Source organism: Mobula hypostoma, chromosome 18 (assembly GCF_963921235.1).
Source record: "Mobula hypostoma chromosome 18, sMobHyp1.1, whole genome shotgun sequence".
Classification (NCBI taxonomy): domain Eukaryota; kingdom Metazoa; phylum Chordata; class Chondrichthyes; order Myliobatiformes; family Myliobatidae; genus Mobula; species Mobula hypostoma.
The window spans coordinates 36,142,561-36,168,654 of NC_086114.1; the positions used below are offsets into that span (position 1 = coordinate 36,142,561).

General features: G+C 41.9%; 1 protein-coding gene and 1 long non-coding RNA gene across 4 annotated transcripts in view; one reads left to right on the forward strand and one right to left on the reverse strand.

Moving 5' to 3' along the window:
• Nucleotides 1-4,660, reverse strand: part of LOC134358472 (uncharacterized) — a 30,733-nt gene extending 26,073 nt beyond the window's left edge. The window contains exon 1 of the long non-coding RNA XR_010020878.1: nt 2,523-4,660. This is a non-coding gene — a long non-coding RNA (uncharacterized LOC134358472). The remainder of the gene's footprint in view (nt 1-2,522) is intronic.
• Nucleotides 4,661-4,935: 275 nt separating this feature from the next.
• The window catches only part of ncoa4 (nuclear receptor coactivator 4), a 46,522-nt gene continuing 25,363 nt past the window's right edge, over nt 4,936-26,094 (forward strand). For 2 of the 3 annotated variants that reach the window (XM_063070712.1, XM_063070714.1), the window contains exons 1-3: nt 22,716-22,867; nt 24,494-24,654; nt 24,812-24,952. In XM_063070712.1, the coding sequence (XP_062926782.1) occupies nt 24,505-24,654; nt 24,812-24,952 (291 nt within the window). In that variant the 5' untranslated portion in view covers nt 22,716-22,867; nt 24,494-24,504. Of the gene's footprint in view, nt 5,046-22,715; nt 22,868-24,493; nt 24,655-24,811; nt 24,953-26,094 lie in introns of those variants that run through there. The other variant, XM_063070713.1, reaches the window with a different exon arrangement.

Below are 26,094 nucleotides of genomic sequence, written 5' to 3' on the forward strand. Positions count from 1 at the left end.
CTACCATCTCTTCCAAAGAAACTCTCAAGCAACGTTTGTTTTTCACTCATCGAGTAGTTGTAGGTTAATGACCGACTTATGTCCTCACATGGGCAATGACCTCGTGTGCGTTCAAGTTCAACAGTGGGTGTGACAGGGAATGTGCAGTTGATTCGTATCGTTTCCTCGTTGCCCGGCAGCATATGCTTTGCGGCCCGGTGGTTAGGGACCACTGGTCTAATTCTGCTCATATGTCTTATGGTCATATAAGAACCAGCTCCTCCTGTCAATTGTTCATTTTCACGAAGCGGCCACTGTTTTAGGTACCCCCTCCACCTAATAAAGTGATAATTGAGTGCAAGTTTGTGGTCTTCTGGTGCTGTAGCCCATCCACTTTAAGGTTCAACTTGTTGTGCATTCAGAGATGCCCTTCTGCACACCATTGTTGTAATGCGTGGTTAGTCGAATTACTGTCGCCTTCCTGTCAGCTTGAACCAGTTTGACCGTTCACCTCTGGCCTCTTTCATTAATGAGGCATTTTCGCCCACAGAACTGCCACACACTGGATGGTTTTGTTTTTCTTTGATAATTCTCCATAAACTCTAGAGACTGTTGTATGTGAGAATTCCAGGAAATCAGCAGTTTCTGAGATACGTAATCAAATTGTCCCATCTGGTATCAACAATCATTCCATGGTCAAAATCATTTAGATTACAATTTTTCCCATTCAGATGTTCGGTATGAACCACAACTGAACCTCTTCACCATGTATACATTGAGTTGCTGGCATAAACAAGATCGGCTGTTTAGATATTTGCATTAATGAACAGGTGTACATTGTATCTAGTAAAGTGGCCACTTTATTGCTAGTTTTTGTTTTCAGTTTAGATTTGTTCTTATCCTATTGAAATCCCTTTTCCAATTGACTATTTTAACCTGAAAGTGGTACTTTCCCTTAACTCGCCTAAATCTTATGATACTATGATTGAAGTTCTCTAAAAGTTCTCACCATTTTGCTTGTTCCACTTGGTCCATCTCATTCCCAATTCAATTCTGCCTAATGACTCCTTCATTGTTGGTTGGAAACATACTAATCAAAAAGATTTCCTGATCTCATTGCAAAAATTCTTCCCCAGCATTCTTCCCCTTACATGGCTCATATTCCGGTATATGGTGACCCATGAATGGCTAAAATTCTCCATTATCTCACTCAATGGCTTTTTTACATCTCTGTAATTTCTCTGAAAATTTCCACCTCTATGTCCTTCCCACTTTTGGGTGGCCTATAGAATACTCATCCAGTACTGCGATTGTACTCCTGTTCTTTCTCAACTCTAACAAGATTGATTCTGTCCTTCACCTCCCCTTTCTAGTACCGTTCTATGTGGCTCAATCAATGTTGTCAGCACCACTGTGTTTCCTCCTCATCTTTCTTAACTTCCCAAACTTCTAGCAATGAATATTTATTAGCCCAATCCAGACCTTTCTTTTACCAATGTAATAGTCCCATATACCTTATTACGCTTAAAACACTCAAACCTTATTTTATAGTAAGTATATTACAAACCTACCTTACACCTTTTCCATACTCTCTTTTGGTCTGGTCCTTTTTAAAAAATTTTAGTACAGTCTCAGCCCTTCACGCAACCTTTAATCTATTTCTACACTACATCTTGGTGCCCAGACCCTCCTGCTACATTAGTTTCAAATTCTCAAATGACAGCACCTAATGTTTTCCTGACAATACATGTATGGCCTCGCCAAATTCCATCTTTGAGAATCAATCCCAGTGTCCTCAAGGATCTGAAGCCTTCACTCTTGCACCATCTTTCCAACCATACACTTCTCCATAATATCCTTCTAATTTCTATATTCAACCAAGGTGTAATACCAAGAAGTAATCTTCAGATTACTAACATTAAAGTCCTGTTTCATAAGTATCTTTAATAAGTTTTAAAAATCTCATCCCTTGTTCCTCCTAGACCATTGCTGGTGAAATGGTCTGAGTCACCTCTGGATGACCTAAGGTGTCTGACACAGGTGCTGGGGGGACGGTTGGGGTGGAACTGCAGACTGTTTCACAGATGGTGTAGGAGATACCTAATGGGATGGGGACGGTGGTAGTTTGTAAGGTTGTGCATTCCTTCCCCATTTATGTTGGGCTTCTGCGTGCTCCCAGCACATGACAAAGTCAAAGAAGCATAATCTGATTCTAAATACCACAGTTACTTATTTAATCTCATCCTGTCAGAGATATTTTCCTTATTAAAAGTACATTTATTTTCAAATTATGTACACATTATACATCTCCTTCCAGGCAGCCACAAAACAAAGAAACTCATTAAAAGAATATCAAATAACCAAAGTGCAGAGAGAAAACAAGTTGTGCAAACGATAAAAGCAAGCAAACAGCACTTAGAACAAAAGTGAGCCTACAGACAAAAAGAAAGGCATCACTGCATCCAGAGAAGGCCATAGCCTCAGTTCAGCACAGAATTGAGTAAACATCGCGGAGCAGCAAGCAGAACTGGCCCGACCCTTACCTTTCCAATCTGGCCCAGCATTTAAATCGCCCAAACATTGAGTCATTCCTCACTCTAGGCCCCGGGTCCTGATGACTTGATATCTTCTGGGCCTGGATCTCACCGCCATGTTTCGGCCCGCACCTGACCTTTCCATATCGGCCTGGCGCTTAGAGCAATCAAAACTCGGGCCTTTCCTTGCTTTCGTTTTAGTGGATGGGCCTCGCCTCCATTGTTTGTGATCGTTTACCAGAGAAAGTGTTATTAATAAAGTATTCTTTGCTTTGTCTGCTGCCAAAAGGAGGGAGAAGATGGCGACGCCACGTAGTGTGTGCGGCTGTTCTGAATGATATCGTATTTGTGAAGTAGGATGCCGTGCACAATCCTGATTTGATGGAGACAGACGTGAGAAGCACAGAGGAACACCTGGAGAAACTTATGAAATGCCCGCTTCGCTGCCACTGCTGCTGTGCGATCGAGAATCTCCGGAGGGAAAGACCCCAAATCCTCGGCTTTGCCTATTGCCAGGACTGCAGTCGAAGCGCTTGGCAGAAATGGTGCTCGGTGTCAGAGAGCTGGTCGGAGGCTTGGAGATTTTGGACGGACTCAGAGTCGGACTGTGGTTGGATACTGCCAGGATGCTGCATCGGCAAGTTTGCGGCGCTGGAGGTTTACCATCTGCGTGAGATGATGGGACTTTCGAGAGACTTTTGAGACTTTTACCGTGCCCATGGTCTGTTCTTATCAAATTACGGTATTGCTTTGCACTGTTGTAACTATATGTTATAATTATGTGGTTTTTCTTAGTTTTTAAGTCAGTTTGTCATGTGTTTCTGTGATATCATTCTGGAAAAACATTGTATCATTTCTTAAAGCATGCAATACTAAATGACAATAAAAGAGGACTGCATGTCCTCATAATCTAAAAAAAAGTAGTTGCTGGACTTCACCAGCACCATCTTAAATGGGAAGCTACTTATACCACCCACATCTTCTCCGCAAAAGGTAAACTAAGTTGTTTCCCCTTTCCCAGTTATGATGGTCTCAGGCCTAATCTGTCCTGTGACCAGCACGTAGGTGCCATCACAAAGAAGACACAACAGCACCTCTACTTTCTTAGAAGTTTGTATAACATCTAAAATTTTTACAAATGTCTATGGATGCACAGTGGAGAGAATCCTAAATGGTTGCATCATACCCCGGAATGGGAAAATCTCCAGAAAATGGCGGATACAGCCCGGTACATCATAGGGAAAGCCCTCTCCACTATTGAGTACATTTACATGGAGCACTGTCACAGGAAATCAGCATCCATCATCCACATGTTCATCTCGCTACTACCATCAGACAGGATGTAGAGGACCCTTAGGTCCCATGCTACTAGATTCAAGAGCAGTTGTTACCCTAAAACCATCAGGCTCCTGACATAGGACATAGGAGCAAAATCAAGCCATTCAGCCCTTTGAGTCTGCTGCCTGTGGCTGATCCCACTCAATCCCATACACCTGCCTTCTCACCATAACCTTTGTTTCCCCTGGGCAATCAGGAAACTATCTATTTCCACTTTAAATATATCCACAGTCTTAGGCCTCCACAGATGTCTGTGACAGAACTTTAGAACTAGTGTGGATAACTTCACTCACAACTATGAAGAGATTCCACAACCTACACTTACTTTCAAGGACTCCACAACTTTTTTTTACTGGCACTTCTTGTGTTCTTTTAAACAACGGTTGTTTGCCAGTCCTTCTTTATGTATAGTTTTCCATTAATTCAAATACATATTTTTTAATATCTGTTAAATGCCTGCAAGAAAATGAATCTCAAGCTAACTTTGACTCTTGACTTTGAGACATCATCCACAAATGTTGGCTGACCTGCTGAGTGTTTCTGCGGGAGCTACATTTCAGTTTGATTTCCAACTTAATATTCTGGAAGTTTAGGAATTAAGTCGGAACTTGATTGTAGCGGGAAAAGGGACCGCCTATAATGTTCCACGATCTGAAGCTGTTGAACTCACTGCCAACTGCAGCTTAGAACAATGTAGGAGGCCGACGAGAAAGTTGAAGGCCTTATGAAGGGGCTCGGCCCGAAACGTCGACTTTCATTTCCCTCTATAGATGTTACCTGACCTACAGGGCTTCCTCGGCATTTTGAGCCCGTTGTATAATGCGGCTGCGCAAACACGAGCTGGGACGGGTGGACGTCACTAATAAAGACGTGGACCAAATCATTTGGGAATAAAGAGGGATTCAAATTGAAACTATTATAAACATTTATTCAAATATCGAGAATAATTTATCTCCTAAAGTATAGATACTGTAATTAAAACAATTTTATGTGTTTCTTGTTTGTGTTTGATGTTGAATCTCCGAAACTGTTTAAAGTTACTAGATTTCACCACCCCTCAGCTTCCGTCGTGATTGGGTCGGTCCGAGATGTCGCCCCGGTTTTCGCGAGACTTGGTGCTGGCGGAGTGGCGGTCGGCGGACGGGCGGCTGAAGGTTACGGGTGGCTGAAGTGACGGCTCGAGCGGGACATCGGGTGAGTGACTGGGCGGGGTGGGAGCCCGCATAGTGCACTGATGGGGAAGGAGATCCGATGTTGGGAAGGGGTGAGAGGGAGAGGAGGTGGCGGGAACCTGGGGGTCAATGATGATGGGGGGGGGGGTTCAGGGTGTATGCAAGGAGGGCCGGGGCGTCGTTGCGACGTGTGGCTGGAGGAGGGACGAGGGGTGGGTAAGTGCTGGGCGAGGAGGGATGGGGGGTGGGGGGTTGGGTGAGGAGAGAAAAAGCTGAGTAGATTTAAAACGTTGGGGGAGGGGAGAGGAAACCACCAGGTGAGAGGTGAAACCTCAAGGGAGAAGGATGAAGTAAAGAGCTGGGAAGTTGGTGAAAGGAGCATCAGAGGGAGGTGATGGACGGGCAAGGAGATGAGGTGAGAGAGGGAAAAGGGGCTGGGGGACATTACTGGAAGTTTGAGAAATGGATGTTTATGCTGTCAGGTTGGAGGCTATAAACACAATATAAGGTGTTTCTTCATCTCCGCCGCATCTGTTCCCAGGATGAGGCTTTCCGTTCCAGGACATCTCAAATGTCCTCTTTCTTTAAGGATCGTGGTTTCCCTTCTGTCATCAATGATGCTCTCATCTGCATCTCCTCCATTTCCTGCTCCGGCCCTCACCCCATCCTCCTGCCACCACAACAGGGACAGAGTTCCCCTTGTCCTCACCTATCACCCCACCAGCCTCCGGATCCAGCACATTATCCTCCACAACTTCCGCCACCTTCCACCACTAAGCACATCTTTCCCTCTCCGCTTTCCACAGGGATCTGTCCCTCCGCGACTCCCTGATCCACACGACCCTCCCCATGAATCTCCCACCCGGCATTTATCCCTGTAAGTGTAAGTGCTCCACTTGTCCCTACAGCTCCTCTCTTGCCACCATTCAGAGCCCCAAACAGTCCTTCCAGGTGAGACAACACTTCACTTGTGAGTCTGTTGCGGTCATCTATTGCATCCGGTGCTCCCGTGCAGCCTCCTCTACATTGGTGAAACCCGACGCAGATTGGGGGACTGCTTCATCGAGCACCTCTGCTCCATCCGCCACAACAGACAGGATCTCCCAGTTGCCCCCCACTTCAACTCTGCTTCACATTCCCATTTGGATATGTCCATACATGGCCTCCTCTACTGCCATGATGAGGCTAAACTCAGGTTGGAGGAGCAACACCTCATATACCGTCTAGGTAGTCTCCAGCTCCTTGGTATGAACATTGAATTCTCCAACTTCTGGTAATTCCCTTCCCCTATCCCTATTTCACTCTGCCCCCTCCCTCAGCTGCCTACTACCTCCCTCATGGTTCTGCCTCCTTCTACCACCCATTGTGTTTCCCCCTATTCCTCCTTCATCTTTCCTGCCTATCACCTCCCTGCTTCCCCTCCCCCATCCCTTTATCTTTCCCCTTACTGGTTTTTCACTTGGAACCTACCAGCTTTCTTCCCACCCTCCCCCCACCTTCTTAATAGGGCCTCTGCCCCTTCCCTCTTCAGTCCTGACGAAGGGTTCCGGCCCGAAACGTTGATTGATCGTTTCCACAGATGCTGCCCGACCTGCTGAGTTCCTTCAGCTTGTTGTGAGTGTTGCTTTGACCCCAGCATCTGCAGAGTATTTTGTGTTTACAATAGAAGGTGTTGTTCCTCCAGCCTAAGTGTGGCCTCATCATGACAGTGGTAGAGGCCATAGATGGACATAGCAGAATGGAAAGTGGTATTAAAATAGGTGGCCACTGGGAGATCCCGATTGTTCTGGCAGATGGAGTGTAGATACTTGGCAAAGCAGTCTCCCAATCTGCATCGGGTCTTACTGATGTATATGAGGCCACACCAGGTGCACCAAACACAGTAAATTACCCCAACAAACTCACAGGTGAAGTGTCACCTCACCTAGAAGGACTGTTTAGGGCCCTGGATGATAGTGAAGGAGGAGGTGTAGGGGCAGGTGTAGCACTTGTTCCACTTGCAAGAATAAATGGCAGAAGGGAGATCAGTGGGGAGGGACGAATGGACAAGGAAGTTATGCAGGGAGCGATCCCTATGGAAAGCAGAAAGTGGGGGGGCGGGAGGGATAGACGTGCTTGGTGGTGGGATCCTGTTGGAGGTGGCGGAAGTTTTGGAGAATTGCGTGCTGGATGTGGAGGCTAGTGGGGTGGTAGGTGAGGACAAGAAGAACCCTATCTCTGGTAGGATGGTGTGAAGGTGGGGTAAGAGCAGACGTGTGAAATGGAAGGATGTGGTTGAGGGCAGCATTGATGGTGAAGGAAGGGAAGCCCCTTTCTTTGAAAAAGAAGGACATCTCCTTTGTTCTGGAATGAAAAGGCTCATCGTGAGAGCAGATGTGGCGGAGATGGAGGAATTGAGAAAGGGGAATGACGTTTTCACAGGTAGTAGGGTGGGACGTGGTGTAGTCTAGGTAGCTGGGAGAATCTGTGGGTTTGTAATAGATATCAGTGGATAAACTGTCTCCGGAGATGGAGACAGTGAGATTGAGAAAGGGAAGGGAGGTGTTGAAAATGGACCAGGTGAATTTGAGGGAAGGGTGGAAGTTGAAGGCAAAGTGGATGAAGTCGATGAGTTCAACACAGATAAAGTATGTAAAAGGGTTAACACTTCATTAAACAATAGCAGCATGTTTTTCTGAAAGAAACCACTGATCAACAGATGTACTAATTTTGTTATTCAATGCTGAGCAATATTTCTTCTTGAAGGTAGCTAGCTAGGGTTTCAGGATGCTTATCTCCTTGTGCAGTCATGCGTAGAGATAGGACAGCTCCAGTCTGTTTCATACATTTAGGCCATTATGCCTATTCTGTAACTTGTCTTTCGGTAATGTCAAGCAACAGGTAAGTCTGATTCCAACTTGGTATATGCGGGGGTATCTGAACGGATATATCCCTTCTGTAAGGGGAATTGTGAGTTAGTCGGTGGATCGGCAAGAATAGTCACAGTTGGATTGTTCCAGTTCGAGCTACTAACTGAGTAAGCCCCGGGTGCTTTGAATAAAGAGTTTGTACTTATACGGTCTCTGAGTGACTTTATCCGGATTCGACTTCCACAACACGGGTGCAGGAAGCAGCACCAAAGCAGTCGTTGATGTAGCGATGGAGAGAGAAAGATAGGTTAAACAGGAGTATGTGGAAAAATTTGTTCAGGGTACTATTTTGATCTTGAGTACTATTATTAGACATTTACCTAATCACTGAGCAGTTGTGGAACTTGGCTAATCAACACTTGATGCTAGAGCTTTCAGTTATAGGCCCATTATTCTTAAACCCTGTTGTATTTATCAGAGGTTTCCAATGTTTAAGGTGATCTTGGTCTCTGCCCTTATCTATTCACCGGGTCCCCCTTTTGGAAATGATTTCTTGGCCATTGGAGCTTCTGCATGGAAATGACTGAATAAATTGTATACACAATAAATGCAGATCTGCTGAAGCCAGAATAACACACACAAAATAGTGGAGGAACTTAGCAGGTCGGGCAGCACCTATAAAGAGGAATAAGGAGTCGACATTTCGGGTTGAGATCCTTCATCAGGACTTCAAGGGTCTCAGCTCACAACATTGACTCTTTATTCTTCTCCATGTTGCTACTTAATCTGCTGAGTTCCTCCAGTATTTTGCACGTGTTGCTCTGGATTTCCAGGGTCTGCAGAATCGGTTGTTTATGATCTGCTGCAGCCAGTTGATTTCCTTTAGCAAAACAATGATATAAAGCAGAAAGGATGGGATCTTTAATCCATTTTATTTCTGTGTGGGAATTTGATGCAACATGAGGACACAATGTCACTGGGTGCATAACTTGCAGGAAAACGTTGTCTTGCAAGTTTGTTTTGTAGCCCATTCACTTCAAAGTTCAACCTGTTCTACGTTCAGGGATGCTTCTTTGCACGCCACTGTTGTAACGTGGTGATCTGAGTTACTGTCATCTTCATGACAGCTTGAACCAGACTGGCTGTTCTCTTCCAACCTCTCTCATTTACAAGGTGGTTTTTGTTGTATTTTGCATCATTCTAGAGACAATGGTGCATGAAAATCCCAGGAGATCAGCAGTTTCTGAGATATACTTGAACCGCACCAACAATCATTCCACAGTCAAAGTCACTTAGATCACATTTCTTCCCCATTCTGGTATTTGGTCTGAACAACAACTGAACTTCTTGATGTCTGCATGCTTCAATGCATTGAGTGCTGCCACACTGATTAGATATTTGTATTGATGAGCAGGTATGCCTAATAAAGTGACCACTTAGTGTACTTCAATACACTGTAATGATTTAATCTGTATGAACAGTATGCAAGACAAGCATTTCACTATCTTGTACAAAGGACAATAATAAACCAATTTCAAATCTGACCAGAATATTTTATTAAGTGAATATATAGACCCACTTAGCTAGCGCTATCACAAAAAAAAGTAGTTAATCTCCAACCTGGACCAAATGATGTTCCCAGTGTTGGAGTGATCTGTTCATTAATAGTAATTCCAACATACTCGAGGTCAATGTGGATATATTTGTTTCTCAAACGTCTGAGCCACAAATTTGAACCCCAAGAGTAAGTTCAGGGTGTTCACTCTCAGCCTGCACCAAGAAGACACTCAACCTATCGACACACACACACAATGCTGGAGGAACACAGCAGGCCAGGCAGCGTTTATGGAAAAGGTCACAGTCGACGTTTTGGGCTGAGACCCTTCATTAGGACTGGTTTAAAAAAAATGAGTCATCTGCCCTGGTATCTAATGGCCATATGAAGGGTAGGGATCATGATTATAAACTTCATATATAGTCATTCCACAAACGAGAAAGTCTGCAGATGCTGGAAATCCGAGCAACACACACAAAATGCTGGAGAAACTCAGCAGGCCAGGCAGCATCTATGGAGAAAAGTAGTCAATGTTTCAGTCATTCCATTTCAGTGAGGTCTAAGAAGAGTAGCAAGACAATGGTGACTTGTGCTTTCCTAGATCAAGGAAGTACAGTGGTGTTCTGCATAGTGGGCCTCATGAACAAGCTCAACCTGACAGAAAAAGAAATGCATTCTCTAATGCACCATGGGTCAAGAGAAGGTCGTAAGTATTTGTGTTATTTCAGGATTGGAAATGGCTAGTCACATGGTGAAGACTTGTGAACTGCTTAACATCTACGCAGAAATATATGCTTGTCTACAAAGGGAACATTTCTTGTCAGAGAGATATTCAAGAATGGTCTCACCTGAAACATGTTTATCTGCTGGATATTAAGGCTACATCCACACTATACTGGATAATTTTGAAAACAAAGCCTTTTCTCATCATTTTGACCCTCCGTCCACATTGAAGTGGCGTTTTCATCCCCTGAAAATGGAGCTTTTCTAAAACACTCTCCAGTGTGTGTAAATTTGGAAACGATTGTTGCACGTTGCAGTGTGGATGGGGTAAACGGAGATATTTAAAAACGCTGTCATGACAACACCACAACAGCAATGCTTTTTCTGCTTCTGCTTGGTACTGCTGGATGGCTGTTATAACGTGCAGTTGGTGTGAACGGTGTGAGAGTTAAATTGTAAAGTCAGCTTTTTTGACTTGATCCCCTAAATTGATTTGATTGAGTCATATAAAATGTTAATGTAATATAAAAATATTAATAACATAAATACTGCACAGGTCTGGTGGCAGAAGATTCCATTCTCTTGTTGATCTTGGGTAGAGGATGGCTTCATGCGTGTGGTTGTTTACTTTATTGTCTACATTAATAGCTTGTTTGGAGTTAATCATCTCCACATTCTCCACTGCTTTGCTGAATTTGTAGTCGTTTGTAACTTGCAGAAACAGCTCGACTTCATTGTCTGTCTAAACAAAGAAGTCTGGTCTGCTTTTTCCAGCAGAGGTTTTCTTTGTATTCCTCAAAGACATTGTTGAAAAATTTCTTTCACTGTTGTTGTTGGTACTCTAGTTTTTGACCAATGGAAATAGCACAATGCTGCTGCAAAAATGTAAATATTATACCGTTTCCTCTTTGCTTGTTTTCTGTAGATGTGTCGACACTTGCCCAGTAGGAGTAGATTCACCCAAATATCCCTTTTAATGTGGACAGAGATGTTTTGAAAAACGCCTATTGTGGACGCTTGTCGTTTTTACTCGAAACCGGTGTTTTCAAAATTAATCAGTCTAGTGTGGACGTAGCCTAAATTAGAAATTGAGCTGCTGGTGGGGGTGAATGTGCCTGAGGCATTGGAGCTGTTGCAAGTGATTTGCAGTGTTAATGATAGACCCTATGCAATCTGAACAATGCTGGGTTGGACAGTTAATGGATCGTTGAAAGGAGACAATGGTGGTGGAAGAGACCGTTAATAGGATTTTAGTTTTGCGCTTGAATGTGCTTTGGCAGCAGTGATTAAAGACAGATTTTCCTGAATGTAGTCAAGAGGGACAACCGAGTTTGTCAGGAGAAATCACAATCTAGGACAGACAGCTCAACAAAAGAAGATATTTGTGTAGATGTTGAAATTTTGTGTCTCCTGTGTATTGGTAACATGTTTTTGTAATTATAGAATAATAATTAGGGGGCCTGGAATGTAGGAGCCATGTATCTGTTCTCTATCTGCTTGTTCTGTGTTGCATGTTTACTCTGTTTATTATGGTCATACATGAGTGGGGGCATGGTAAATGCAAAGGGAATAAGTTGTGTATTCTTGCTTATTTTATGGCAGTTTGTACCTTGGGACCTGCGGAGGTTGTATCCTTCGCTGACTGGCAAGATATTGCTGAGATAACACTCAATAACACTTATTTTTATGTTTGCTAATTGCTAATAAAGGGCTTCGACTTTTGGAACAATCATTGGAGTTGTGGGGGTGTCACGCAAGTATGGTTGCAGCCAAGTGGCAATTGTTTTGATTTTATTTTGGATTAAGACTTGCCGCAAAAATGTGTATGGTTGAATAACAATAAACTTGAACTTGAAACATGTCCTGACGAAGGGTCTCGGCCTGAAACGTCGACTGTACCTCTTCCTAGAGATGCTGCCTGGCCTGCTGCATTCACCAGCAACTTTGATGTGTGTTGCATGCTTTTATTTTGTTATGTAGCCTCATGTGTGGCACCTTGTCAAAGGCCTTCTGAAAATCCAAGTACAGAGCATACACTGACTCTCCTTTGTCTCTACTGCCTGTTATTTCCTGAAAGATTTCTAACAGATTTGTCGGGCAAGATTTCCTCTTAAGGAAACCCTGTTTCCTTTGGCCCATTTTATCATGTGCCTCCACATATCAAGAAACTCTTCCTTAGAAATAGACTCCACTAAGGTCAGGCTAGCTGGCCTATAATTTCCTTACTGCAGCCTCTCTCCCTTCTTAGAGTTGGGTGTCATTTGCAATATCCCAGTCCCTCAAAATCATTCAAGAGTCTAGTGATTCTTGAAAGATCATTACTTATGCCTCCAAAATCTCTTCAGCTACCTCTTTTTCCTCCTTTTGACTTTTATTTGCATTCTATTGTTTTTAAAAGCTTTCCAATCCTCTAATTTCCTACTAATTTCTGCTATTTTCCTTTTGTGCTGTCTTTTGAGTTCCCTTGTCTGCTCCAGTGACCTCATCCTCCCTTTTGAATACTTCATCTTTGGGATGTATAGTTGCAAGAAAGAGTTCATGAACCCTTTGCAATTACCTGGTTTTCCACATAAAATATGGTCTGATCTTCATACAAGTCACAATAATAGACAAACACGAGCAACCTATACTAATAACACACAAACGATTGTACTATTTCTCATCAATACTGAGTACACCATTTAAACAATCACAGCCTAGGTTCAAAAAAGTATGTGAACATTGGGTATTGCCTTTTATAAAGGCTATTTGGAGTCAGATGTTCCAGTCATTGAGATGAGATTGGAGGCATGGGTTGAAGAGGTGCCCTGCTTATAAAAAAGACATGCAAAGTCAGATTACTGACAGAGCCTACTCTTTTCAGGAAAGAACTGTTTATGTGCACCATCCCTTGATCAAAACAACTTTCAGAAGTTCTTAGAAGAAGGATTGTAGAGATGCACGAAGCTGGAAAAGGCTACAAAAGCATTTCTAAATACCTGAGTGTTTGTTAGTCTGCAGTAAGAGAAATTGAACTACAAATTGAGGAAATGCAGTACTGTTGTTACTTTTCCTAGGAGTGGTCATCCTTGCAAAGATCACACCAAGAGCATAATGTGTAATGCTGAAGGAAGGGTAATAGCAAAAGACTTTCAGAAATCTCTGAAACTTGCCAAAGTCTTAGTTCATGTGTCCACTGTAAGAAAAGCACTGAACAAGAATGGTGCTCTCCAAAAAAAAACATTGCTGCACATTTCAAGTTTGCAAAAGACCACCTGGATATTTCACAATGGTTCTGGGATAGTGACAAATGAGGCAAAAGTTGAACTTTTTGGCAGAAATGTAAACCACAATGTTTGGAGGAAAAAGGACACTGCACACCAACACCAACACCTCATCCCAACTGTGAAGCATAGTGGAAGGAGCATCGTGGCTTGGGGCTGCTTTGCTGCCTCAGGGCCTGGATAGTTTGCAATCGTTGAGGGAACAATGAATTTAAAATTGTATCGAGAAATTTTACAGGAGAATGTCAGGGTAGTGATCCATCTCCTGAAGCTTAATAGAAGTTGGATAATGCAACAAGACAATGATCTGAAACACGAGTAAGTCAACAATAGAATGGTTTAAAAATAAGTAAATTTGTGTTTTGGAGTGGCTGAGTCAGAGTCCAGTCCTTAACCCAATTGAGATGCTGTTGCATGACCTGAGGAGGGCTGTTCAGGCAAGTTATCTCAGAAATATATTGATGAACTGAAACAGTTTTTTAATGGAAGAATGTCTAAAATTCCTCCTCACCATTGTGCAAATCTGATCAGCAGCTACAGAAAACATTTGGTGGAGGTCCTGACGAAGGGTCTCGGCCTGAAACGTCGACTGTACCTCTTCCTAGAGATACTGCCTGGCCTGCTGCGTTCACCAGCAACTTTGATGTGTGTTGGTGGAGGTTATTGCTGCTGAAGGAGGTTCTACCAGTGATTAAATACAAGGGTTCACATACTACTTCCAGCCTGGACAGTGAATGATTAAACCAGGGAATTATAAAGGGTTTACAAACTTTTTCCTGCAACTGTATGTATTGTGCACCTTCTGATGACCCCCCCCCCCCCGAATTTCCAGCCATTGCTGTTTTAGAGAAAGATGGAACATTGTTTCCATTAAAAATGTTAAATTGCTCATGCTTAATCTGGAATACAGAGATTTAAATTGGAATTACATTTGTATTCCTGCATATCTTGGTTACAAGTGAATCTTGGTAACAATCCCGAAATGGAACAGAAACCTGATTTTCTTTTCATTCACCGTGAATTACATAACCAACCTGTTTAACTGGATTCGTGACATCCGATCTCTATTCAATAATAACAGCACACACTTCTGTCGTGAAATTATCGATGTTTGTTGTCATTGCATTGAAAAAGAGAGCAACTCCTTCAGTCTCGAATTGTGAAAATCCTGAGCTGCTCTCAGTATTTGTTCGTTTTCACATTCTTGTAAATAAAAATCTGTTTATGAAGTTCAGCAATATCAGTTTATCAACTATTCTTCCTGTTGCCAAACATTAAAAAAAAACAAAGCTATTTTGAATGAATTGAAACTGATTTCAATGCTGCAGTCATTCGTAAGTACTGGACACTTCTCTGATCTTAATATTATATGTCTAATTCTCTCAGAATTTTCAAACTTCCTTGATCTTTCTGTTGTGATTGGTTGCTTAGCCTGCTTGATGATAGCAATATTACTGAATCTGAACAACCCCATTTGTTGACATTGGCATAAAATTGAAATGATAAAAGGGTCCTTTACACAGGTTACCTGACCTTTATATGCAGCTGTCTTTGAGGACTTCGGCAAACATTGCCACTTGCTGACTAAAAATCCAGGACCTCCGAGAGCACTTTTGTGTTGTTTGTGTAAATCATATTGTGTCTCTGCATTGCAGGTTTAATGTTCCACTATTCTAAAATCACCACTAAAATATGTGGCTTATAAATGATCTTTTCACCACTGATGTCTGCAAGTATGCTTGCGCATCTGGTTGTAATTCATTTGTTTCAGTTTTATCATTTTAAAATTATCTGTTTATTTTGGTGATACAAAGTATTGAATAATCACCTTTGAGTCATCAGAAATTGTAACATTTAACATAAATTGTAAGATTTTCTTGAATCTTTTCCCTTCCCCCTTTCTAAAACAAACTTTTGAAAATGGATATCGGTTGCATTCTTTACAAGGATTAAAACATGTTATTAAGTGATTGTGATGTACAATATTAACTTTGAAATCTAGTAGAGATTGCAAATGAGGACAAAATCCAAATAAATTGCTGAGCGTGTCTTTGAAATAAACTTTTACCTCCAGCTGGAAGGTGGGTGTGAATGCTGTGCATCTTGTGATATTTACTGATCGCGTCATGCTACCTTTTCTTTTGCTTGAGAAACTTAAGTCATAAATCGATTATGATTTTATTAGACAATATATATCTGAAGTTAAATGTTAAAGAGAAAGGTTCAGAAGTTCTGTCGTCTAATTCAAACAAAGGTTTGCAATTGGAAATGGGACAAACTTTGATGACAGAGCAACACACAAAATTGGTGGAGGAGCTTAGCAAATAAAATAACATTTATAGAAGGTAATAAATAGGTGTCTTGGGTCAGGAATCTTCACTTCGTTTATTCCCATCATAGATGCTGCCTGACTTGCTGAATTCCTACAGCATTTTGTGTGTGTTGCTCAAGATTTCCAGCATCTGCAGAATCTCTTGTGTCTGTGTTTGATGACTGACTTTGTACCTTAGACAAGAATGTAATACATTTGTATTTAAGGAATCCTAAAATGGAGGGGGCCCTTACCTGTGGGAAAGGGGGAGAATATTGGATCTCACAGTTCCAAGTTTTCTGTAAGGTGGTTTTAATTATGGCCTTCCACATGAAGGAGCCCAGAAATGTGCATTATAAATGTAAAAGGTTGGATATGCTGACAGGTAGTTTCAGCTGGAACAGGGGTTATTTAGAGCTTAGCCGCTAGTTGGGCTGAATAGCTGTTGTACCTGTTTCTGCTTGGAGTTCTGTTCAGCTGGAGTTATTGGTCAAGGAAAGGCAGAATCTCCACAGAAAGAATTGATGACCAAGGATAAATATGCTTTAAAGAAAATCTTTTCTACTCAAAAGTGACAGACTTATTCAAAGAGTCTAATTTGAATAGAGACAATTAAATAGGTATTTTGAATGTTGGAAGCGTATGGGGGAAGAGTTAGGGTACGTCCACACTACGCCGGATAATTTTGAAAACAAAGCTTTTTCTCTTTGTTTTGCCCTCCCATCCACACTGAGCCGGTGTTTTCAGCCCCCGAAAATGGAGATTTTTGAAAACACTCTCCAGAGTGAATAAATCTGAAAATGCTTAATATCCGGCGTAGTGTATACGGGGTAACCGGAGAGATTTTAAAACGCTGTCATGACAACACCACAACAACAATGCTTTTTTCTGCTTCTGCTTGGTACTGCGCAAGCTGTTATAACGCGCAGTCGGTGTGTACAGCGTGAGAGTTAAATTGTAAAGTGAGTTTTTTGGACTATCTAAAAACGCTGTCATGATGTGCTGGAACAGACGTTCGTTGTTTTCTTGAACGCCACCACCTAACAATTTCAGAACAGACGGACGAGACTGAAGCCAGTTGACCCATAACTTACTGAATAAATAAGTATACTCACTTCGCCCTGTTTTCTGTCCTTGCTTGCATGAAGATGGTTTACCTATTTATGCAAGTACTTCTCTGACAATAGATGTGTAACAGCTTAATGTAACATTGTATGGAAATACTAGATAATGCTGATGCAGACATTTTATACATTTAACAAGGTGCTTTATTAATGCAACAGAGTTAAACAATGTTCATCGTCAGCTGGGTTATACTGTCCGTGAACTCCCTGTTGGTTGCCTCCATACGCTCCAGTATTTGTTTTTTTTCAAGTTTTAAGTCCTCCTGCGCGACAGCCAAGAGCAATTCCTTTAAAGTTTTTCTACTCTGTAACTGGACAAACGCGCACTAAGTATATCATTTCCTCTTCTCTTGTTTTCTGTGTGTCCTGCGCATGCCCAGTAGGAGGAAATTCACCCAAATATCCGCCTAATGTGGACGGAGATATTTTGAAAAACGCTTAGTGTGGACGCCTGTCGTTTTTACTCGAAACCGGCGTTTTCAAAATTATCCGGCGTAGTGTGGACGTAGCCTTAGCTGAGCGACTTCGGAAATTTAGTTTAAGGGATATGACGGTAGTTAAACAATGGTAAACATCTAATATACAGTGCCTTGTAAAAAAATGTGGCCCCCCCCGCCCCCCAACCCTTTGTTCACATGAATGAGTATTACAGCCAGGGTAAACACGAGGAATTCTGCAGATGCTGGAAATTCAAGCAACACACATCAAAGTTGCTGGTGAACGCAGCAGGCCAGGCAGTATCTCTAGGAAGAGGTACAGTCGACATTTCGGGCTGAGAAAGGGTCAGGACTGACGAAGGGTCTCGGCCCGAAACGTCGACTGTACCTCTTCCTAGAGATGCTGCCTGGCCTGCTGGATTACAGTCAGGGATTTTGATCACTTTAACTGAGAATTTTTATTTGTGAATCACATCCTTTTTTTAAACAGTAGAGCCCAAAAGACAGGGACAGTTGTAAGATATTAGAAACTTAAAATTCAAAAACTGAAAAGTTAGCATTTCCAGAATTTTTATTCCCCTTTACTCAGTACTTAGTTGGACCACCTTTCACAGCTATTACAGCCTGTAGTCTTTTGGATAAGGCTCTATAAGCTTTGGAGAATGGGATGGAGCAAGATTTGCCCATTCCTCTTTGCAAAATTGCTCAAGCTGTGCCAGGTTAGTTGGGGAATGACGGTGGACAACAATCTTGAGGTCTTGCCAGAGACATTCGATCAAATTAAGGTCAGGACTCTGGGCCACTCAAGGACATCAATAGTCTTCATTTGAAACCATTCCATGGTTGCTCTGGCAGTATACTTTGGGTCATTGTCCTATTGGAAAGACAAACTTCCTCCTCAGTTTGTTTTCTGGCAGAGGCTAGCAGGGGTTTTTTTTTGTCCAAGATCTTTCTGTATTTAGCAGTATTCATCTTCCCTTCAATCCTGACCAGATTTCCAGTCTCTGCTGCTGAAAAGCATCCCCATAACATGATGCTACCTCCACTATACTTTACAGTAGGGATGGTGTGACCTGGCTGATACACAGTATTAGATTTATGCCATGTGTTTCACTTGGTGTTGAGGCCACAAGACCACCTTCTACATCTTTAAAGTATCTTCTAGTGACACTTAACAAAGCTTTGATGGGCAAGGATGTGCTTTTTATTTAGCTGGGGCTACTTTCTTGTCACACTTCCATAAATACCCTTTTTGTGCAAGGCCTTAGAGATTGTACAGCCATGAATTTCATCTCTAGTTGTAGCCACTAACTTCTGCAGCTCACTCAGAGTGACTCTTGGTGTTGGAGTAGCCTCTTACTGAAGTGCCATTTTTCCTCGGCGACTAAGTTTAGAGGGGCATCCTGACCTAGGCAGTGGGACCTGTCACTGAGCTCTGAGGTATGTTCAGTGCTTTTGAGATGGTCTTGTACCCTTCCCTAGATTTGTGCTTCCCTGACTTGCCTCGAATGCTCTTTTGGCCTCATTTTGGTTTGGTCTGTTGAAAATCTGTCATCCTATTGGATCTTACAGAGAACGAGAGTATTTGTTATGGTGATCCTCCAATTTGTGAATTGGTGAGCTAATGTACAGTATTGCAGCTGAGAAAAGTTAGTGTAGTAATTACAAAGGAGATGAATACTTTTTCAGACTTACAATTTTGGTTTTTAATTTGTAGATGTTTTGGATTTTTTCTTTTGATTTGAAATAATGCACAATGTTTTGCAGATTTGCTCAGAAATCCTACTTCAGTATATTTTAAATTTAGAAAATGAGAGAGTAAAATGTAAAAATTGTAGGGGCTGAATACTTTTTCAAGGCACTGTATGTTGCAACTTTCAATGAATACACCAATCATTGGCTAATTAAATGTAGGTCGTATAAAATTGAAGGAAATAAAACTGATGAAGTGCATAAAAGGTCTGCCAATTTCAGAGAATGTAGAAACATTGATAAATATGGAATAAATAGAATGAGAGTGGTCTAAAGGGTTGTAGGAACTTAAATCTTTAAACCAAAAAGCCACACAAATATGTGCTCCATTTGAAGCTCCGATTAGGGAATTATGGGAAATAGAAAGATGACATGGGGAGTTATATTTTGTATTGGAATTTACTTTAATGGCATTAAAATCATTTCTGTAATAGGTAACCAAAAAAAAGAGACTGAAGAATTAATATCAGTAAATAAGAAATATTGGCAAAACTAGAACTCATGACTTCAATATTACTACTGTTCAGATTATGGAAATTCACCTTGGCAAAATTCACCCAAGTCGCCCCAGCCATATACTGTTCCTGCTGCTACCATCTGGGAAACGGTACCGTGGCATAAAAGCCAGAACCAACAGGCTCCGGGACAGTTTCTTCCACCAGGCCATCAGACTGATTAATTCACACTGATATAGTTGTATTTCTATGCTATAGTGACTGTCCTGTTGTACATACTATTTATTACAAATTACTATAAATTGCACATTTAGACTGAGACATAACGTAAAGATTTTTACTCCTCATGTATGTGAAGGATGTAAGTAACAAAAGTCAATTCAATTCAAATCTATCCAAAAATTTGAGATATGGAATAAAATTCACTCTCGCACAGAAAGAAAATATAAATAAATACTTTTTTAAAACTCTCATTTCTTGATGCATTTGCAGATGACACAGCTTTGTGTGACTGAAATCAGGATCTGCCCATTTGCTAGGAATGCAAACATGTTGACGCCCCAGGAATCTATGTCTGCCTTTCTCAGAGCACTGAGCATTGGTTCAATAATGTTCTTGCTGTTGCCATGGTAACACATCAGTTCTTACCAAAGTTAGAAAGACACTGCACTACACCAAAATGATGCAAATGTGGAACTAGTTAATTTCTCATAAAAATTAATATTATGAAGTCCTAGTTCCAAATTTCAGATAGCTAATATGACATTTGTTATACTCGCTATAACCTCCAATTAGTGCAAATGGTGCCATACAGCGGCACTTTTTTTGGCTAAATCGAATTAAAATGCGCTAACTTACAGAATGCAGGCAAAGTTCAGGGTTATATATTCGTATAAAATTGCTCATTCGCCAAAATCAGCAGGCTCACTTTCACCCGAGAGCCGATACGCCATCACAGAAATCAGGACACGACAACCCGACGCATGCACATGGCCAGCCTCAGCAGCGACACCTACCAGAGCAGAAAGGCAGGGCAGCTCTATTTCGAGGCGTCACCTTCTGCTAATCACTATCAGCATGTGCAGGATTGGGACAGATCAAACTGAGACCCATCAATAAGAGATAATTAAATCTTATTGTAATGATGTACTTCGAGACACCCATAAAACCCTTTGCTGCAGTCAAAGGACAGCGGTGACTATATCATGTCCATTTAGGAGAGCGCCAACCACATCGTCAAGAATTTGGTGTTACTGCTTCGTATCTTCTATCCAGCATTAGGGTAAAAAAAAAAGTTCAGCCTAATTATGCCGTGTGGAAAGGGAATGGGGACATTATGGTCAAGAGATGACGCCAAACGTCGTCGGGAAGCGGCAAGGAGAGGGAGAGAACAAAAATCGGATGAGGCCAGGGCTGCACGACTCCAGGATTAGAGACAAACAACAAACAGCAGAAGAGATGAAGAGACGGGGATGAAAGGGCTGCACATCTCCAGAATGACAAAAACAGGCACAGAAGGAGGAGAGAGGAAGAGACAGAGGAGCTGAGAAATGCACGTCTCCAGGATCAGAGACAAAGAACAAAGAGCAGAAGAGATGAGACGGGGGATGAAAGGACTGCACGTCTCCAGAATGAAAATGAGAGGCACGAGGGTGGAAGATAAACCAGAAATGATGCCATCAAGAGTGTCCTTCGTTAAACGAGGAGGAGCTATATTTGCTTTGCTACGCTTCGTTCTTCTTTAATAAACTGAGCTTTTCTACTTCAGTTGCCAAAGCAAAGCGATGCCAATAGCATTCAGGAACATTTAATGTTCATTCTGGTCACATCAGACTGCACTACCCTTCTGTCAAAGGGTGCCCCAACAGGTCACCCTGTTGTCTGTAATGCTATATAATTGTATTTAAATTGTCCACCTTTGGTGTCTTCCTAACAAGTATATCCTATTTGCAGAGTAAGCTTGCACTTTCCCCTCGTAATTTGGATGAACAATGTAAACTGGCCCTACAGTGCACTGTCACTTGTGCTTTCATTAGGATGAGATGAAGAATTGATGCATTTTACCCCTGAAGGGGGCCCAGCTGAGCAACTAAAAACTCTTGGGATCTCTCAACTAGCTCAGATCACACCTTAGCCACACATAGTAAAGTTCAAAGTAAATTAATTATCAAAGTACATGTACGTCATTGTATACTGCCCTGAGACGGATTTTCTCGCAGGCATTAACAGTAAATACAAAGAAGCACAATAGAATCAATGAAGTACTGCACACAACAAAGTAAAGAACCAATGTGCAAAAGACAAATTGTACAAATACAAAAAAAAGAGAAAATAAATAAATATTGAGAACATGAGTTCTAGAGTTTTTGAAAGTGAGTCCACAGGTTCACAATGGATCAACAGCCTGATGGTTGAGGAGTAATGACTTCCTGAACCTGGTTGTATGGGATTTAAGGCTCCTGTAGCACCTCCTGAATGCAGCAGCAAGTTGAGAGCATGGTCTGAATGCTGGGGGTCCTTGATGATGGATGCTGATTTCCTGCGACAATGCTCAGTAGATGTGCACAATGGTGGGGAGGGATGGACTGGACTGTATTGCCTACTTTTCATAAGCCTTTCAGTTCAAAGGGAATTAGTTTTTGCATACCAGGCCGAGATGCAACTAGTCAGTATACTCTCCACCGCACATCTATAGAAGTTTGTCAAAGTTTTAGATGGCTTGCTGAATCTTCGGAATCAGAATAATACATAAGGAAGTGTTCAAGGCAGTTGGCATTTGTGAAGAAGACAAGTCAACTTTCAGGTCGTTTGCCAGGTGCCGTTTTCTTAGCAAGTTCCTTGGCAAAATTGGTTTTCTTTGCCATTGCTGCTCAGCCTTCATTGTGTTGCTTTGTATTATTTGTAATTGGTAATACAAAGTGTGCGTGAAATGAGTTTAATCTGATTTTAATCTCAAAGAATTTTTTGGGGCATTGGCAATGTTTCAAGCCGAATTTATCATTTTATTCTGTGAATTTTGCAAAGTTGGACAATCATTGGTAGGTTGCATGTTTTTTTTCAGGTTTTGTTTGAACGGTCAGGCAATCTTATCTGGCAGCTGTCAGCCTCTCCCGATAGGGTACCCCTGAGCCTGTGTGTGCCTGTGATCTGCTGCTGCACTCTCTCCTGTGTACGTGCGCCCGGGCGACCTGCTAGTGGCGGATCGCTGACGCGTGGGAACTTGCGGGCCGAGGCGGCGTGACGTCAGCGCGCAAAGCGCACGTCCCCCCCCGCCAACATAAATAGCCGGGTGGAAGGCGGCTGGTACTGGAAAACTGCAGAGTCGGGTCGGTGGTTTGGGGGGAAGAACACCGGTTCCTGGTATCCTGATTACAGGTACGGCACCAATTCCAGGCCGAGGGCAGCGTACTGAGTTAGGGTACTCCCTTTTCCTACCGTATAATCGGGATGACGTGGAACTGGGTCGGCGTCTTCCTCTGGCTGGGGCCTGCGCTCGGTTCTGGTGCCACTTTCGACGGCATCTGCACCGGTCCCGCGGTCTGTCTCTCTCACTCACTGACCCTGGGACCACTGCTTGTGGACGCTCTCTACTCGGTGGGAAGCAGAGCAGGCAGGGTCTTGGTTGGGATGACTTTGTTGGGCCAGTTGCGAAGAACCCGCTTACTCGTGGGTTTGAGCACACGGCTTGTCTTTTTTTTTAAAGACTGCAGTACATTGTGTCTGCACAGGTCGGCGACGGGATCTGTCTTCACCTCTGGTAGATGCCAGTCCCAACTCCGCGTACTTTCGGCTAACGGTGGGTTTTAACTAGAAGTGAAGTGGGCCAGAGATTGGAGGTTAGGTGAATGTTCTGCTGGAGGAAATGCGTGGGGAGGAAGGAATTGTTGGCATTTCGGGTGCAAACTCGATATCAAGACGGGAATTGGAGATCCCACCTAGGCAGCATTAAAATTTTCATATGAGATTTTGCAGATGCTGGAAATATGAACAACACACAAAATGCTGGAGGAACTCAGCAGGTCAGGCGGTATCAATGGAGAGAGAGATCATTGTTTCTGCCCCAACCCATTTTTTTTTGGTTCGCAAGCCAAACATATTAAGATGTGTTTTATTTTGTATGCGCGAAAAGGGAATTTAATGGAGATTGCTGTTACCTTCATGTGATCACACTATGCGTAATCCTTTTTGGTGAAGTATTATAAACAACTATATGTCAAACCAAGGAGTATTGATGAAAGCTTTTTGAGCGTTTGTACTGATGCAGTTAAGTTTACTTATTGTCCTTCGATAGTTTGTCTTATTATCTTTTAGCTGTGACTCAATCTGCACAGTGTATTTGCATATTCTGTATGGTCATTGCGTTTAATTTCTTATATATAGAAAATGTCATAGTACATGGCATACTATTTCCCTCAGCTTGTGGAACTTCTATATCAATTTAATATTTTCACCTTGAATTTCCATCATTATCAAAGGAAGATTACAGTAAATAATCTGGCAATTTAAGACATTCTTATACAGGGAATTGTAGCCTGTGCATGCAAGTGACTTTGTGACAAATTTCCAATGGCTTGTCAATGCTTTATTTTTTTGAAAGTAATCTATCACAAAACAGGATTGCTCAATCAGGAAATGCTTAAGTACATTTTTGTGTCTATGGGTATAAGTACCAGAGTAACAGTGCTCAACTGTTAGAATATTGTAGTAGGTAAATGAGTTGATTTACCTGTCAAGGCACTTTCCATATGGAAACTCACCAATCTTGGTTGTTTGGGTGAAATTAGAGCAGTGTTTAAAGTAATTCACTGAAAGTTATTGCTTTTGGATTTTTTTCCCTTCTAGAATAACTAAATTCAATTTTGAGTTATCAGCATAACACTGAGCTGTTTTTAAAGTTCTGCCATCTGGTGTGGGTTGTCTAAGTGTGTGACCCTCCCTGCTAATCTTGTGTAGCCATGAATACAGTCGAATTTTATCGTAACTACCTCTCTCTTCTTTCAGCTAAGGCCAAGATGAATTCGATACACGCCCATGCTGGGGAGAGTGCCAGCTTCCAATTCAAAGATTCCTTAACTAATTGCCTACAGGCTAAGCGAGATCTTGAAACAGCCATCAACAATATCATTCAGGCTGAAAAGGAAATAAAAGCAAACAGCCATGAGGTAAAATAGCATGGATTGTAATAAGTGGTGGTCAAAAACAATGCGGCAAATGTAATAAGGATGATTTTAAATAAATCTATCTGTGGTATTACGCTGTAATGTAGGTGTATGAAATTTCCTGACTAGTGAAAGCCATTGTTCACTTATTCTTCTGTAGGTAAAATTCCAAATTCATAGTTGTATCAGCCGTCATATGGAGTGCCTGCGGAGTAGAGAAGTTTGTCTCTTGGAGCAGATTGACCTTGTTCAACAGCTGAAGGAGGAATCCCTGCAACAGCAAATTCAGCAGCTCTATTGGGTAAGGAGCATGTGTATTTGAGTATTTCCTTTAATAAGATGCAGCATGACATATCGGACCCTTTCACCAAAGTTTTCTCATAGATTCAACTATCCAAAGTCAGTGGGATAATTAAAAAGCTGCAGCTAATGACTCGTTCATAATGCTCTGTTACTGCCTGATCCTCTTCACATTGTTCATTCTTTTATCCACATGTTGCTTTTCTCATTGTTCGCTTTCCACTTGTAGTATTGCGTTTATATTAATTTTTTTTGCTTATTTATTCCCCATATGTCTAAAAACATAATCTGGCCTAAAGAACTGCCTTTCTTCTGTTGGGCACTAAATTACATTGTTCTGCCTGCTGACTCCAGGTTCATCCAACTTTGGAATTTTACTTCTTGCTCTCATTTTCATATCCCCAGCAGATCTTGCACTCTGTGATCCTGCAGATTTTATATATTTATCCTTGTTTGATGTTGTGACCATTTGTGTTTTGCCTTCTTAAAATTAAAACCGCCTTTTTCAACTCCCTTACTGAAGCTCATTTGACCTTTAGCTTTATGGTTAGGTGTCCACTACGTGTGAATGTTTCCTCCTGGCCCCAGTTCTTTGCACTGGCAGCACCTCAGTGGATTAGTTCTGGAATTAATTTTACCTTGTTCTTGAATTTTCAGGAGTATACTATTACTATAATCTAAGTAGTATTCTGGGTTAGTATTCTAATTGAATTTTATCACCTCAGTGGCTACTTAGACCCCTCCCTCAATGCTACTAAATCTAGTTTCATTGTGATGCAAAAAACATGCCCTTGCCACTGATCCACTCTTGGCATCTTGCTCCATTGGTTCGTCCCTTTCTCTCTGGATTCCAAGTTGAACAGGAGTTCTGTAATGTTTCGTGAGTGCATCAGTTTGAATTAAACAAACAGATCATGGTGATCTTAACCCTCAATAAACTAAGGTCCTTATGCCATGACCCCATTTGAAGTCGAGCACTTTCTCTGCTGTACCACTTAGGCAGATGCTTCATCTCTTTTTTTGGACCAGAACACCGTTGATATAAATTGACTGGACACTGTTGCCCTCCCTGTGCACAAGTAACTTTTTATAAGGAATGACTTTTTATTGGTCACACCAACATCTCCTTGAATTGATTGTGCT